Source organism: Acanthopagrus latus, chromosome 23 (assembly GCF_904848185.1).
Source record: "Acanthopagrus latus isolate v.2019 chromosome 23, fAcaLat1.1, whole genome shotgun sequence".
Lineage (NCBI taxonomy): Eukaryota > Metazoa > Chordata > Actinopteri > Spariformes > Sparidae > Acanthopagrus > Acanthopagrus latus.
Window position 1 is genome coordinate 4,663,797 of NC_051061.1, and position 14,941 is coordinate 4,678,737.

Sequence of the window (14,941 nt, forward strand, 5' to 3'; positions counted from 1 at the left end):
ACGCTACATGTCTCTGTCCTCCTGATTAATGTATTGTCCAACATTTACGTTGTTTTACACCCCTTTTTTGGTGTCTAACAACTCAGGACAGAAACATGTAGCTCTTTGACTCACTGACTACTTGCTTGGTCGAGGTTGTGAGCGATCAGCAGCTGCTGTAGTTTGCCCCAAGACACAACCGTAGGTGGCGATATGCTGACAGGCTCTGACATCAGCTGTATCCGCATGCACACATGAATTTTCTACCTGCCTCCCACCTCAAACTAATTATTTAATCTATTTTAGAGACCTGCATGCGCATGGACAATTCACCTGACATTATTTGTTTCCAGTTGAATTTAAATTTTCTCTACAATAACGATTAGCATGGTTGTTTTCAGTCATTTTAAACGTTTCTGTGCACAGTAGTGTCACTGCAACAAGTATTGTGGCAGCAAAGCTAGGAAGTGTTCAAACCTGACAGGAAAGGGGAAACTCTCCAGAGAAACACACACTTACACTTAAAGCTTCTCAAGTAAAATATATCTTGGATGGCTCAGGTGCAGCACAGGATCTGTCACTCTATGAGCCAGCTGTCTGTTAGACCTTTTACATAATATTTTTAACGTACGTAGAGCCCTGACCAATCCTGTCTTTCATGCCTGGTGTCTCTTCATGACGAGACAATGTAATTAACATCTTCCTCATTAATTATGTATTATTTTGCCCACCTGTAGGGCTGGGTGCTATGCTGACCATTAAAAATTAGGGCTGTGCGATATGGGTTGGGTTATGGGTATGGGTTTTTTTTATGTTGATCGATGTTGGTAATTGTCACGATATACAGTATATTTTAACAATAATAATAATGTTGAATTGACAGTTTTAAGAGTCTTCTCCATAGAACAGAACCCAAAACAAACCAGAAGGATCATAAAATACACTTATTTATTGTCAGATACCAGACAAACATTTAGCAGAACCAACCAACCAGATGGCTTTATGTTAAACACTGAAGAAATAAAATGATGAATATGTACAGCAAATTGCATGTACTAAAACTGATCATTGATTAAAGATAATAAAATAAAAAGGTAAATGTTGAGGATGATTATGCTACTGTATCCTGTGAATGCGGCACATTCTTGAGCTTGCATGTAGTTGTTCTGTTCAGCTTCATCAGCCTCCTGTTCTGTAAGACCTGATGTGGTTCAGAAGTGTGACCATGTCACCTGTCACCTCTGAGCTGCTCCTCCACCTTCACCCTCCACTCTGCGTACAGCTGAGGGACTGATGTTTGGCAGAGTGTACTTAGCATCCATGACCGTCATTAGCTTCTTGAAGCCCCTGTTTGTGCTTATAGGCTTCATGTCTTTATCGGTACAGTACGTAATTGAGCTTGTTATGTGTTCGTTTCGCTTCGGTTTCTTCTCATATGGGGCAATGGCTGAAAAGACAGCAGCAATTGTTGGTTGTTGGTTAAGTTTGACTAGTCGAAGCAGTTGGGTCGGTACCTTTTGAGATGATGGAAGAGTTTAGTGGTCGCCAACACATCTTGCGCCAAATGCTGGTCTGTCATTTGTCAGACTTCAGGTAGGAGAACTATTTCCAAACAAGCGAAGTGGTGTGACGTTTCTTTGGTGCAATTTCTTTCGTCTTTGTCAGCTTCCTCGCACTCGGTTTCGCTAGTCGGATCACTTATTTTCTTGTGTCAGCTCGACACACAGATGATCACCATCATTGTGAGTGGGAGGAGCCAGAAACATGCGTCCAACACTTGCTTTTGTTTCTCTGCTGTGCGATTGGCCGATGGTTAAGTGGTTTTCTAGGGAGAGGAATACGGACTCAAAAAAGCTGTATCGAAAATAAATGTCATCCATTTATCATCGTTGTGGTGAACATTTTTATCATGAAAATGATTGAGATCATTTTGTCGCCCAACCCTATTAAAGATATAACAATATATACGTCCGTTTGGACCAGACCTATTCAGCTGGCAGCCTATGCACCGTTTAACGGCCTTTTGATCCTGTTGTTAATAGGCCAGTAAAGGCCATTCATTAGTTATGTCTGTTCCTAACTCCCAAGATATGCAGATTTTGTCAAAAGGTTTACCTCTAAGATTAAAAAGGTGCAAAAGGTTTTTTCCCCTGTTCTTTTGTGTATATAGTGTTTCAGTCAATGTATGGGTCTCTCTTCTAACTCTCTCTATGCAGCTCCGCCTCACTCAAGTTCACAAGTTCACTGGCTATGCTGACTTATTAAAGGTCTTTATCTGGCTAATGCATGCATTTGCATTTGTATAAGTGACAAAAATCCCCCACAGTCTTACTTGTTTCACTGTAAAATCAGGAGATTAACAGGAGAAATTACTGACTGGGCCAATTGAGGGAGATAGGGTTAAAAATCAGGAGTCTCCCGTGTGAATCGAGAGAGTTGGCAACCCTGTGTCTATATTTATGTCAGACAAGAATGTACCCTGCAGTCCCAGAAACAATGGCATATCTCAGCTTAACTATGGTTGCATTATTTTATAACTAAACACTTCGTGTGCCTTTGTTTACATTTCAATTTGAACTAGAACTTCCTATTCCTATTACTACTTATTACTGAATCGATATCGAAGCATTTAAATCAGTATTGAATCGGATCGATATTGAATTGAATTGCGACCTAAAAAACTTGAAAATTGTGAGGTTCTTAACAATACATAACAACACAATACTACAGACTACAGAGCAACTTCTCTCCGGCTCAGGCTTCATTCTCAGCAATCCACTACAAAACTGTGGTAATTTTATGATTTGTCGCCCTGAACAAGTCAGAAACAGACTCGGTGATAGGCAGTATGAATAACCATTCGGAAATAGCCAATCCTCCAGCTAAAAGTTCCTGCAGTACATCTAAAAGTACACTGAAATTACTGCCAGTCCAGTGACCGGCTGCAGCTCCAACTGTGAGTCATTTGTATGATGCAAAGAGGCTTCCTGTTCTGCTCTTTATCCCTGGGGATTCCTCCCGGGTCAGAAACCTCCGTGGAATTCAATCCGCTTCTGTTCGCCTTTGTTCATTTTTACGCTCCAAACCTCTTCATCCTTGCACTGTTAGCCGGTGACCCTCTTTATCATCAGGCTGTTCAGTTATCGCTCACTGTCTCTGCGTGTCCACAGGAAGTGAAACGTATGGTCTCATGTGATCAGCATCCATCATATAAGCCACAGGGCCGCCATGAGAATAATGATGTATGTGAAACACGGTCTACACTGCCAACCGCCCCTGTCACACATATCTCATCTCATTAACCTCCAGGCAACACACTCCCGCAGTCATACACCCACCGCATGTACAGTAGCATTTTCATATTCACTCACTCCGAGGCAGCGTGTTGCCTGCTGTTTTGTGTTGTTGCATGAATGTGTGTGTGTGTGTGTGTGTGTGTGTGTGTGTGTGTGTGCATGTATCGGCAGAGGCTGCTGTCATGAGGAGATAGCAGCTCCCCCCGGGGTTGTCAGTGACCTTGTGGTTCTCAAAGAGCTTCTTTCTCATGTTCAAACAGAGCGAAAACTCCCAGCGGTGCTCCGGCTTCATGAGCAGTCGCAGCTCCTCATTACCCTTCCTTCCTTCACACGACGCAGAGACGCAGAACGCCGCCCACCTGTGGACGCGCCGAACGTTGTTGTGTGCCACGGATCGCGTTCGTCTTGATCTTTTGCGTCTCCTCTGATCTCCACGCCGCTTTGTTCTGCGTGTGAAGTCACTCGGCTTTCAGTGACAAAGTTCCGCCGGTGAAATTATAAAGCAACGCCACCGTTACAGCTGTCACTGCTACGTCTCATCCTCCTACTGCTACTTCTGCACCTCTGACTCCCACTGTGTTCGTCTCCACTTTGACTCCTATTATCCTCCATATTCATGTGTACATCTGAACGTCACACAAGATGTTAGTGCTGAGAGACTCATTACAAATAATAAAAAAAATCATCAAGATGTCGCTGTCACTGCGTTCACTCTCCTAAGGAGGAGATTTTTAATATATTTTAATCTTATTGTCATTGCGCGGCAACCTGTACAGCAAATTGCAGTTTGGCAACTCATCAGAAAATGTAGATAGCTACAAAGTGCTTATTGACATATCCATTGTAAATGAATGAATGATAGCAAACGATGTACACTGAATGAAAAATAACCCAATAAGGGACTATATGCAAAAAAATATGGGCCTATAATGCAATAAATCATTCACATTGATTTGATATAGGTTAATATAATATAATGTAATTGCAGCCATGATATGTACAGTCTAAGCAATGAGCTAGTGCACTGGCTCCCAAATTGGGTCATGTTGCACCCTGGGGGGCCTTAAGAACTTGGCAAGGGTGAGCAAGTTTTTTGGGTTTTTTTTCCGTTTCCATATTCATAACAGCATTTTTTTTTTTTTTTAAGTTTCAAAACACAAAAAGATGACATGCATATTTGGTAACGTAACATTTTCCAGGTCCCCAGCACACAAAGGTAGACATCCCAAAAACAAAACCAATTACATATCCACCTTTAGTGCTGAGATAAGCAAACCTGAGTTGAACAAAATGCTAAGGTACAGTGAACACTACTTGGTTTACAACTGTTCTGCTGTAAGCTGTTCTGTTCTCCCCCTTGTTAACCAGCTTTCCTCTGCTCAGCCCTCCTCCGAGATCATTGAAAGGCAAACCGCTGTCCAGGTCTGGCCCCAGGTGCTATCTTGTCTGGATGCTGACCTATAACAGATAAATAATTAAAAGAGAATACATTTGGCAGAGAGTTTCATTGTAAACCATTGCACATTTTCTCGCCTTTATTGGAGTAGTGGTTCAGGAAACTCAGACCAACTGCAGTGCGTGGAAGATCACTCGCACGACGCTGCTCAGCCAATCAGATCTGTGTTTCTCCTTAAGTGATTCCAGTCAGACAGATGCACACACACACACACAGATGAGAGTCGTGACAACTGCTAGAGATAAAAGACTGTGAAAACAGGGCTCTAAACAGGAACATTTATTCTTCCCATGGGCAGTTTGAAACTAGTATGACTCATATCTGAATCCATAAGAGTTTATTAAAAGCGGGAAATGTGAAGCACCACTACTAGACAACACAGGGCATGTTTTGGGCAAATCCAAATCTGAACTGAGGACACAGTAAAACAAAATACTCCATATGGCACTGAATCACATCTATATGGGTATCTCAATGAAATGCTAATGCCGCCGTGCTAACATGCTCACAGCAGATCCCCAGGACAAGCAGCAGGCTCCAGTGACTAAATTTGACTGCTGTAATTTGATCCATTCAGACCCATAACTTTTGGAAAGTCTAGTCTGATCAAATCATTTTATCAACATTTCAGTTAGCAGGGGGTTAAACTAGTTAGTCGGCTCATCTCTCGTGCACACGCTCTATGGGTCCCACGGTGCAGGAGATCTGGGTAATCTTTCACCAGGATGTTTAACTGTTTGGCTTCATACGCCACTGAGCAGCTTTCATAGGAATGAACAGGGCTCCTCATTTGACGCTGTATAGAGTTGTCATTGTACATCCACAGCTCACAGTGACAGTGCTAGCAAGGCACTCCTGGAGCTTGCTGAAGAAGAAGAGCAAGCGTGCTTCTGAATTCGGCTGACAAGAAACAATAGAAAGTGAGGATGACAAGGATCCTCAGGCCAGCTGCAAGATAATCTTTGCAAAATAACACTTAACAACGCACAACCGAGGCTAAATGGGAATGTTGATGGACACAATTTCTACTGTGTCTGTATCAAATTAATGACAATCCATCCAATAATTGTAGATGTCAGACATCATGTACATAAGTCACTAACTACAAATTAAACTCATTACGTCATAGCAATGTTAGCAATGTCACTGAAGTGACACTGTGCAGAAGCAAGTGATGGGGGCATGGAGAGGCTGAGACAGAGACACCATTCACCCTGTTACAAAACACCGTACCGTCAAATTGATTTTGACGCTGTTATTATAAGGTTAAGTTACATAATCTTGCCTTAATGTAGCAGCTCATCAAATAACTGATAATGTGGTACTAATTCCCACCGCGGATAAATGCTCCCCCTGCATGGAGGTCATGGCTGCAAAGGCGATGGCTGAAAAAAGGGCACGCGGGGACAGCGGAACTCCATCACCTCATTTCCAGATAGGAATCTGAAGTCAACGCTGCCTAGCTGGGGCGGAGCGTTGGCTCACCAGGCAGCACACGGGGGCCCCGGAGCCGATATTCCCTCATCCCGGATGAACCAACAAACAGTCATTAATGGTAAATCATTATACATCTCAGAGGGTTCACAAGCCCGCTGACTTCAAAGAGACGGCCCTTCACAGTGAGAAGCTTTGATGTAATGTGAGGTCTGTTACAGGATTGCGAGCCAAGGAGCATCACTTTTATATTAAGCTCCATTGCATAACACCTCTGGAGAAATTCAAATTGAATTGATCGTATCATGGTTAAAGAATCGGTTGGTTTCAGTTTAAAGTATTAGATGCATTTAATACGATCATCTGCCATATCTGTTAATGCCCTGCATCGCTAAGTTTCAACAGGAAAATGACTTTCACTCTGTCTTTTACTTGTGACTGTCGTTTTCTTTAATACTCTTTGCCTTTGTTTGATGACCGGCACCCTACAGCAACAAGATGTTTCTAAAACGGAAAGACTATCAGGGTGGCTTTGTACGGTAGCTAAGTGATGGTGGTAAATCCATGAAATCGCTAAACTAAGTATGAATAAAGGTCTGGACCGCATGAAGATAAATTCAGTGTGCATGTTACGTGTACATGTGTGAGGAATGTGAGAGATGTCCGTCTACAGCTTCACACTGCAGGCTCCACTCACTCCCACCACGCCTGTCAGAGCTGTGACTGCATGAACATGGCAAGGCCTTAAATGATTAATCTATGAGTCAGGATCAATGTCTGCTGTGAGGAGTACAGGACGGTGGCTTTACCAGCCATCCTCTTTTCCATCTCAGTGAGCGAGTGTTCCTCCATCAGTCAATAATCTTCACTAACATGGAGGCACAGCTGGTGAAGTTTGTGACCCCAAACTTTTCTTTTTCAGTGAATCAGCTGCGGCAAACAGACTTTTAACCAATGAATCTGTGTGGTCTGTAACGCGGAGGATGCAAGTCCAGTACACCGCACCCAAAGGAGGGTGGGAATCCGTGTTTTTAATCAGCATGGTCACACTAACCCTAACCCTAACCCATCAAAGAAAAGATGCAGGGGATGATCTAATTTCTTTTACGACGTCAACCAGTTGATCCAAACCCTTGAAAGTCCTCCAAAGTGTTGCTTTTGTGGCCAAAGCCTGATTTATCTTATTCGTCTGTCCACTCTGACATGTTCCCTTGTTACCACGAACAGACAAATGGCAAATCAGAACTTGGGCTGTTGACGAAAACCATTATTTCAATATTCAGTCGACCATCTGACTGATGGCTAGCCGACAGACACCTCGCATGTGCAGCTCTCAACAGAGATGAGAAAGGAGCAACTTTCATAATCAGCGCTGGAAAAACGATGCGTCTAATCCAGAATGTCATTTATTAAGAGGTTTTAACGTCTTCTGGACGTACATATTCTGATGAGGCATGTGATCCACTGCTCTCTGTTTCGCAGCACATTTGTGGTGTCGAATGTGACGAACCACAAAGGAACTAAACAAACAGAAATTCAATTGATGCCTGAACACCTGTTGTTGGAGGGTTTTCTCACATTTAAAAAAAAACCTTCATCAACATTTTGTTGTAAAAATGAAATTTGCTGCATCCATCACAGACACAGCTAGAGAACTAGCATGACATCATTTTACCTACCTCATCTTGCCAGTACAAGTGTGTGTATGTGGTGTATTGTGATGATTGCAACTGTATTGCTCTCCCTCTAAGTATTCCTTTTGTGTTTGTTTCAAGGCCCAGCATGGATGAGGCAGAGAAGTACCAACAAAGGCTGCAAGCCATAGTGGTGAGAACCTCCTTGTTTTTCTCTGCCTTTATGTTTGCCCTTTTACCGACCACTTCTGTGTGCCTTAAACCAACTTGACCTTCCACCTCATGTCAAAATAATCTTACCGCACCCACATTGTCTCACGTCACTTCGGTGGAACGGTCGCGCTTGATCTGCACCGCCTGAAGTGAGCATGCAAAGAACATTCCCCAGTTAACTTTCTGGCCAGCATTCACTGATCTGTGAAATGAAAGGTTGCGGGGCCTGAGTGGATGCTGCTTGACCTCGCTCGAATGTAAAAATCTGCCCAAACACGAGTGACCCACTTCGGCGGAGACAGCGAGGGCCCCGGAGTGGACCTCAGCATGTTTTGGAGCTTACATTAACAGTACAGATACAGTGTCAGCATGCGTGCGATGTGCTGCGTCACTGAACTATTTCTCTCGGCATTCCTGCGCTCCTGCCAGCTGTATCTGCCTGCTGTAATCTGTCGGTCACATCCCCTAAAAATATCCCCTCTCCCCCTCTCGGTCGTTCTCGGAACTCTGCTTTCACACAGAAGAAGTCCTTGTCCTCAGGGACCATGACTGCAGAGGGGTGTTACCAGAGAATTATATTAAAAAGCGGGTGTTACCCTCCATAAGTACAGAGTTCCTGGATCAAGTTCTCTCTGTTGTTAGCAGAAGAAATACAGCTGTTGTTTCAGTTCACATCAACCAGCGCTTTTTGGAATAATTCCAGTGTTTTGCTGTTCAGAGGTAAGTTAACGGGAAAAGTTTGTGCAAGTGGACCGGTAAGTAGTGATAACATTCCTGGAAAGTTTGAATTCGTTGTCTTTTATGTGAGCATTAGGCTACAGAAATGATTTTCAAGCAGTGTAGACCCTCACAAGGCAGCACTGACAGTCAATAGTTGGGATTGAGTACAGATTCAGTCCTCAGACTATTTAAAGCAGTGGATTTGAATGCCTTATCAGCTGTGATATGAGATTCTCTTTCACAGAGCTGTCACTGTCTCAGTCAGTTTTCTCTGCGATTGTGCTTTAGCTGCTAAGTTATCGCACCTCTCTTGCGTGACACACCCACAGCCCGGACAGGAAGGACCCATCCTCTCCGAGAGTGTTCCATTTGTCGTTTTTCCTCACGTTACCTCTTCAAAGACTTTCACTTTTTCCTCCTTGGCCAGGAGAGACGTCAACAGCAGGAAGAAGAGAAGAAGCTGAGGAGGGAGACGGAAGAGGAGCGGTTGAAGACGGCCCAGAAAAAGGTGATTTGAATGACGCGGATTTAAGTTCTTTGCTTAATCTCTCTTGCCAAGAGTTAGATGAGAGGATAGGTACCACTTTGTGTTTGTACAATAAATGTGACGCAGCTGCGAGCAGTGGGTTAGCTTTGCTAAAGAGTGAAGACTCGGAAAATGGGGAAACGGCTCGCCTCGGCCTGGATGAAAAAATCTACCAAACAGCACATGTTTTAGAAAAAAAAACACTCATGACAGTCTGCTACCAGTCTGTTAAACTAGAAGACCTTTTCTACACTCAAGTCTGTGCTTTAGGATACAAATGCACAAATTAAAACTCATGGCTCACACATGGTTTCTATAGAGATGAAAAACAACACATGCAGTGGTCAGTGAGCTTTGCATCTTTTTCCCTGTTGTCAGTTTCTGTCCAAAGTCAAGCTACTAGTTGTAGCTTCACATTTATCGCTCAGACACACGAGTGGTATAAATCCTGTCATCTAACTGCTGACCACAAACCAAATAAGGATTTAGCCTAAAATGTTTTTTATTTTTTATTAAAAGCATTGAAAACTACGGGTTGGGCCCAATCAATTTGTTTTCATTATTTCCATCCTTTACAGCTGCTTCATGTTATAGATAATAATAAAAGTGTTATGACCGTTGCCAAGCTTAGCGGCTCGCCAGTCGACACCCTAGCTCAAGTGTTCTGGGTGGGGTCACTTGGACTTCAACACGACGCAGATTTACTCCCAGCAACACATGAGCGAATAGTGTTTAGTTACATGCACAGGATGCATTAGAATCCCTGCTCCAGAACCAAAAATTCTTTGTTACTATGTCAACCCCGACCCTCTGGAGGAAACCAACTAAATTAAAACTCCGGATGTCTACTGCGAGAGTGGAAGTGGTGATGATAGGGTGGGGGGGAAAAAAAAAAAGGGACGTTATTTGGTATGAGCTGGGGATTCTTTGCACAGAGCTACTTCACTGTTCCCTTCAGGACATGATCTTTTCAAAATAAACAACACATAACCAATTACATTATCTTTGTAGCCCGGTGCTGCATTATGCACACTCTAACAGCCTCCCACACAAACAATGTGCAACACATTTCTGCTTTCTCAAACCGCACGTTGCCTCGGGGTAAGTGCATCGCTGGCGGCAGGGACAGCCCATCCCCGCCTCAGTTGAATGAGTTTCGCCTGAAGATACAACGCCTCGCTCATCTTTGTGGCGGTTAAATGTGAGGCAGAATTTGTCGCTTTCTTCTACTAAAAGCCCGGAGGAGAGGATGGTGTTCTCTGAATCTCTCCCGCAACATCCGGTGATTAGTTTTTTTTTCCCGCTCCCACCCATCGACAGCCGTGCACGGATACATGGCCCGGGTATGCGTGGAGAGTACGATCTATCAGGAGTTTGGGGTTTCAAGTGTTTGGAGGGGGAAAAGAAAAGCATTTGTCAGGTTCCAGGTTGTCACTCCCGCTCACACCACAGCCACTGACAGATGAATTTGAACTCCAGGAGCAGGATGTGTGGGGCCCCGGGGCTGTGGTGCAGAGCCGTGACACCTTTTCACTGTCACTTGCCGGTCTTACTCATCCTCAGCTAGATCCAAAATGGCAGCACTGCGGGGCCAGTCCTAGTCTGGTCTGTGGAGGAGCCTAAACGGCAGATTTCTGCCAGGTTGGCTCTCTGTGTTTGAACACGGGCAGAGGTCTTGGTGTGCTGTTTGTTTTGGTCATGTCTGTTGATATGGTGCAACAGAATTGGCGCAAAACCCGTCCAGGGAACAAGAACTGTCCAGTCATAGCTTAGCAACCTTAACGAGGCACAGTAGGTCTGCCAAGTTTCTCCACATGTTAAAGCCGAGTACACGGGGCTGCAGTAAGTGTGATTTCTTGCTCAAATGTTGGCTGTTTGCGTGCCTGGCCAACAAGCGTACTACCTTTTGGTAACCTAGCATCTCTTTGTCTTACTTTGTGAATGTTGTTAAACTTGTTTCTAGATTTTAAGGTTGCCAACTTTATTCACGCTAATTCTGATATATTTGTAGTAATGTCGATTAATATGCATCGTCCCTAAAATAGAAACTGGATAAAATAATTGAAAAATAAATGAATGACCAAGCCCATAGCTGCCAGTTGTTCTTCATAAGATCCTGATTGGTTCAGCCACTATGTATTCGGCCACAAGCACAAAATCCTGGCAAGATACATTTTTGAGATCACAAGATCGCGGTTCCAGCTGCCTTACAAGTTAAGTGTCTGACCTTTAGTTTGAACTCTTCTTGATGTTTTCTCTCTGTTTTCTGATACAGAGGCAGAACTTGAGGGAGCAGTGGCTCAGTGAAACAGCTCCAGCTCCTGTCCCTGCATCACTTGACATCTCTAAGCCCGGTCCACCACTACAGGACGAAGCAGAGCAGCACACAGCAACGTGAGACACATTTTAACCACTTTATTCAGATGTAATCACAGTTTTACAATGTCACATAACCCTTTTTCACCATGGAGGTTCAGGTGCTGGTTCGGAGGTCATTGCCTACTCTGGAAAATGTACAGGTTATGTCAGGGCCTAGGAACGGGGTTATTGTGACCAGGGACCAAAAAAAAAAAGGTATTGACCACCAATTTTAGAAAATCAGAGCTAGTGTAGCATGTTTTGCCTTATCCATTAGAAAATAAACAAAAAGATTTTAACTATTTTCACCAGTCGAGTCAACAGTGATCACAGGGCCAGTCATGTTTGGATGCCAATGTAGGCAAAACCAGGAGCAACAGGAGCATCTTCTGCACAGCTTTTTGCAGAAGATGTGCGAAAATAGAGCATGCACATCAGAGACATAGACTGAACAGCTTTACTTCTGATTTAACCTTCAGCTTATGTTATCAGAGAAAATGGACTGAATCCTCATGATGAAACAAGTCATTTCATGGGGTCAATGATGTAAAAAAAAAATTAGTCAATGTAAACTTCTGGGAAAACTTATTTTTGTGGGTTGGTGAGCATCGCGAGGCGTTGTAACTACACAGTTTGGCCACTATGTCAAACTGGCTTCAAAGCCTGGCACTGTTCCATGAAGCTACTCGCTCTGTAGCTACAGAAGACAATAACAAATCAGGTGATTATACACAAATAAAAGCACAATTGTGAATATTATATTATCTTTCTCAATAAATCCAGATAATCCTACACACTCGACCTTTAAGTTGCACTCTGCCGGCACAGAGTAAGAAAATATGCAGAGATCACATGTGCATTTCTAAAGATGGAAGTATTTGCCATGAAGCAGGGAGTACAGTTTTCGTCACAGACACAGTCACACACTTCTATATTGACCATGGAAAGATCAAATCGAAGGCAACCATGTGACAGATGATATAATGGATTATAGACCAGGGCATAGACACACACACACACACACACAACTCAGTGTATCCAGTGTTTCTTTTTCTTGGTGTGCTGTTCTGAATCATTTATGTTACGCGCTCTAATGTGCAGCATTTTGTGTAGACACATATTACATCTGAGCCTGTGTGTGTGTGTGTGTGTGTGTGTGTGTGCGTGTGTTTGTGCGCGTGTGCGTGCATGCGTGTGTTTGTGTGTCAGGGAACAAACCAAAAGTCAGAAGGCGCCGGAGGACGAGGAGGCAGCTGATGCCAGAAAAGAGGAACAAGCCTCACAAGAAGAAAACAAAGACTCCGTCAACCGTTCAACCGCTGCCAGAACAGACAAACTCTACTGGGTGAGACAGACAGCCGTTTCTCGAGCATCATAAACTCACACACCCACAAAGTAGCCACTTCTGAGAGATTTCATCGTATTCGGTGTACAATTTTACCCGACTGGGTTGAAGTTTGAACATTTTGAGACATAAATAAACAGCCCCGAAATATTTCATGTTTTGAGTCGCTGTGAAGGCAGTGGGTAAGTAAACACCACACCAAGTGCCCCTTTAGCTAAAAGACCCTTTAAAGGATGAATGTTTTAAAATCTCATTTATTTTATGAATATGAAATAGAGGTCAGGAGGATGACAATGATATTCAGTTTGGTCTCTTGCCACATCCCAGGCAGTTGAGCGTTAAATAAATAAATAGCACAACAAACAGAAAATAATCTACTCGCCTGTGCAGCTGGGCTGTGAATGCCTCAAATTATGTGTCATGAATAAAACATTTAGAACAGTGCTACGACGTACGGATTTAGCGCTGCATGAGTAAATCAAATCGCAGCTTTACGCTGATTTTGATGAGGAATGAAACAAATGTTCTGCTTCAGGAATATCATACATTTATAGATTTGTTTCTCTTGGATTTTTTCCATAGGAACCTAAAGTCAACCTGGATTTATTAATACATGAGCATCAAAGTGTATTTATCATATGTTGTATTTTTTTTCTCACATGGAGAAAATGCATCCTGTGGCAGCACGGGAACTTTACCCTCCGCACAACCAACTGTGTGGCTTTACTGCACAGCCCACATTTAGCTCAGTCTAACACTGGCACCCAACAGCAGGACTGAAATTGTTGTTAGGCAAATTAACCTCAGCATCTCTTAACACGATGCGACTCGGCTTGGTTCAACACTTCTAAAGATGTCTTTGAAATATTTATGGCAGGGCACAAGTAGGGCAGGGCTCCAGAAAGGGGGAGTGGAGGCATGTGTTTAAAGTTGCAGGCTCAGTGTCTGTTTAAAGTGTCCGACCATGGAGAGCACTTAGAATTGTCTCTTTTCTTCGCCCGCAGGCTGGCACTGACGAGGACGCACAAGGTAAGAAGTCAGCTGGGCTGTAATCGTCGTCATCAGCTTACCATCAGCCTCCATCCCCTCATTGTCACTCTCATGACTACGCCGGCCTAGAATCTTTTCTCTCCTGACAGACGATAATTTACCATAACTAAGTCTTTGCATGAAGAGATAGTCGTTGAAATCGGGGTGACAGAATGGAGCCACAGCTGAGAAACAGCTCTACTTTGTCTGTAACATTACTTACATTCTGCCTGCATGACTCATTCTGCTGGACAAGAACACCATGAGAGCAAAATATTTATCCCAACACTTTTTGGCCGATCTGAATTCAGTGCCTGAGACGCAGACACTATAGATGTAGTTGACATATTAAGTCAAATATCAGATTTGTGGGTCACTCAGAGGCTTCTGTGCCGGATGTGGCCCGCAGGCCGGAACTGAAGTTTGAACATTGCAATGCAGTTGAATATTTTAATAAATTGAGCGTACTCATTCATTTCTTCCCCCCAGACTTCATTCAAAATAATATTGGGATGAGATTGCGATTCATTCTGAAGTTATATTAGCATCTTAAATCCTCCAGAAGGCTTTGTTTCGCTCTTTAATTTGAAAGCTTAACAGAAAATTAAAAACAGTAAGCTGAAATGTTAATTCTCCTCAGTTTTTGAATAAGGAAATGATGACGATACTGCAGCTATTGAGCAAGTGTTTGTTTTTTTTTCCCACACAAAAAATGGACATATTTGTCGAAACAGTGGCCTCTGTGAAGGCGTTTCCCCCCGGCAGTGTTTATCAGACGTTTAGGAGCCGGTGTTGTTAAGAGATAACACTGCTCTGTATTGACATTGTGGCCTGCTCATCCTTTAGTATTCAGATTTTGTCTCTGAACTTCCAGTTGCTATTGCCGGCTGCAGCAAATACAAATAAGTATTGATCCTGACGGGTTCACGCAGCCTGCTGGACATCTCTCAA

At 43.3% G+C, this 14,941-nt stretch overlaps 1 protein-coding gene across 2 annotated transcripts in view; it reads left to right on the forward strand.

The window, feature by feature from the left end:
- The window catches only part of LOC119013726 (paralemmin-2-like), a 35,647-nt gene that overhangs the window by 16,747 nt on the left and 3,959 nt on the right, over positions 1–14,941 (forward strand). For both annotated transcript variants that reach the window (XM_037088540.1, XM_037088539.1), the window contains exons 3-7: positions 7,941–7,992; positions 9,160–9,240; positions 11,534–11,652; positions 12,826–12,961; positions 13,966–13,990. In XM_037088540.1, coding sequence (XP_036944435.1) covers positions 7,941–7,992; positions 9,160–9,240; positions 11,534–11,652; positions 12,826–12,961; positions 13,966–13,990 — 413 coding nt within the window. The remainder of the gene's footprint in view (positions 1–7,940; positions 7,993–9,159; positions 9,241–11,533; positions 11,653–12,825; positions 12,962–13,965; positions 13,991–14,941) is intronic.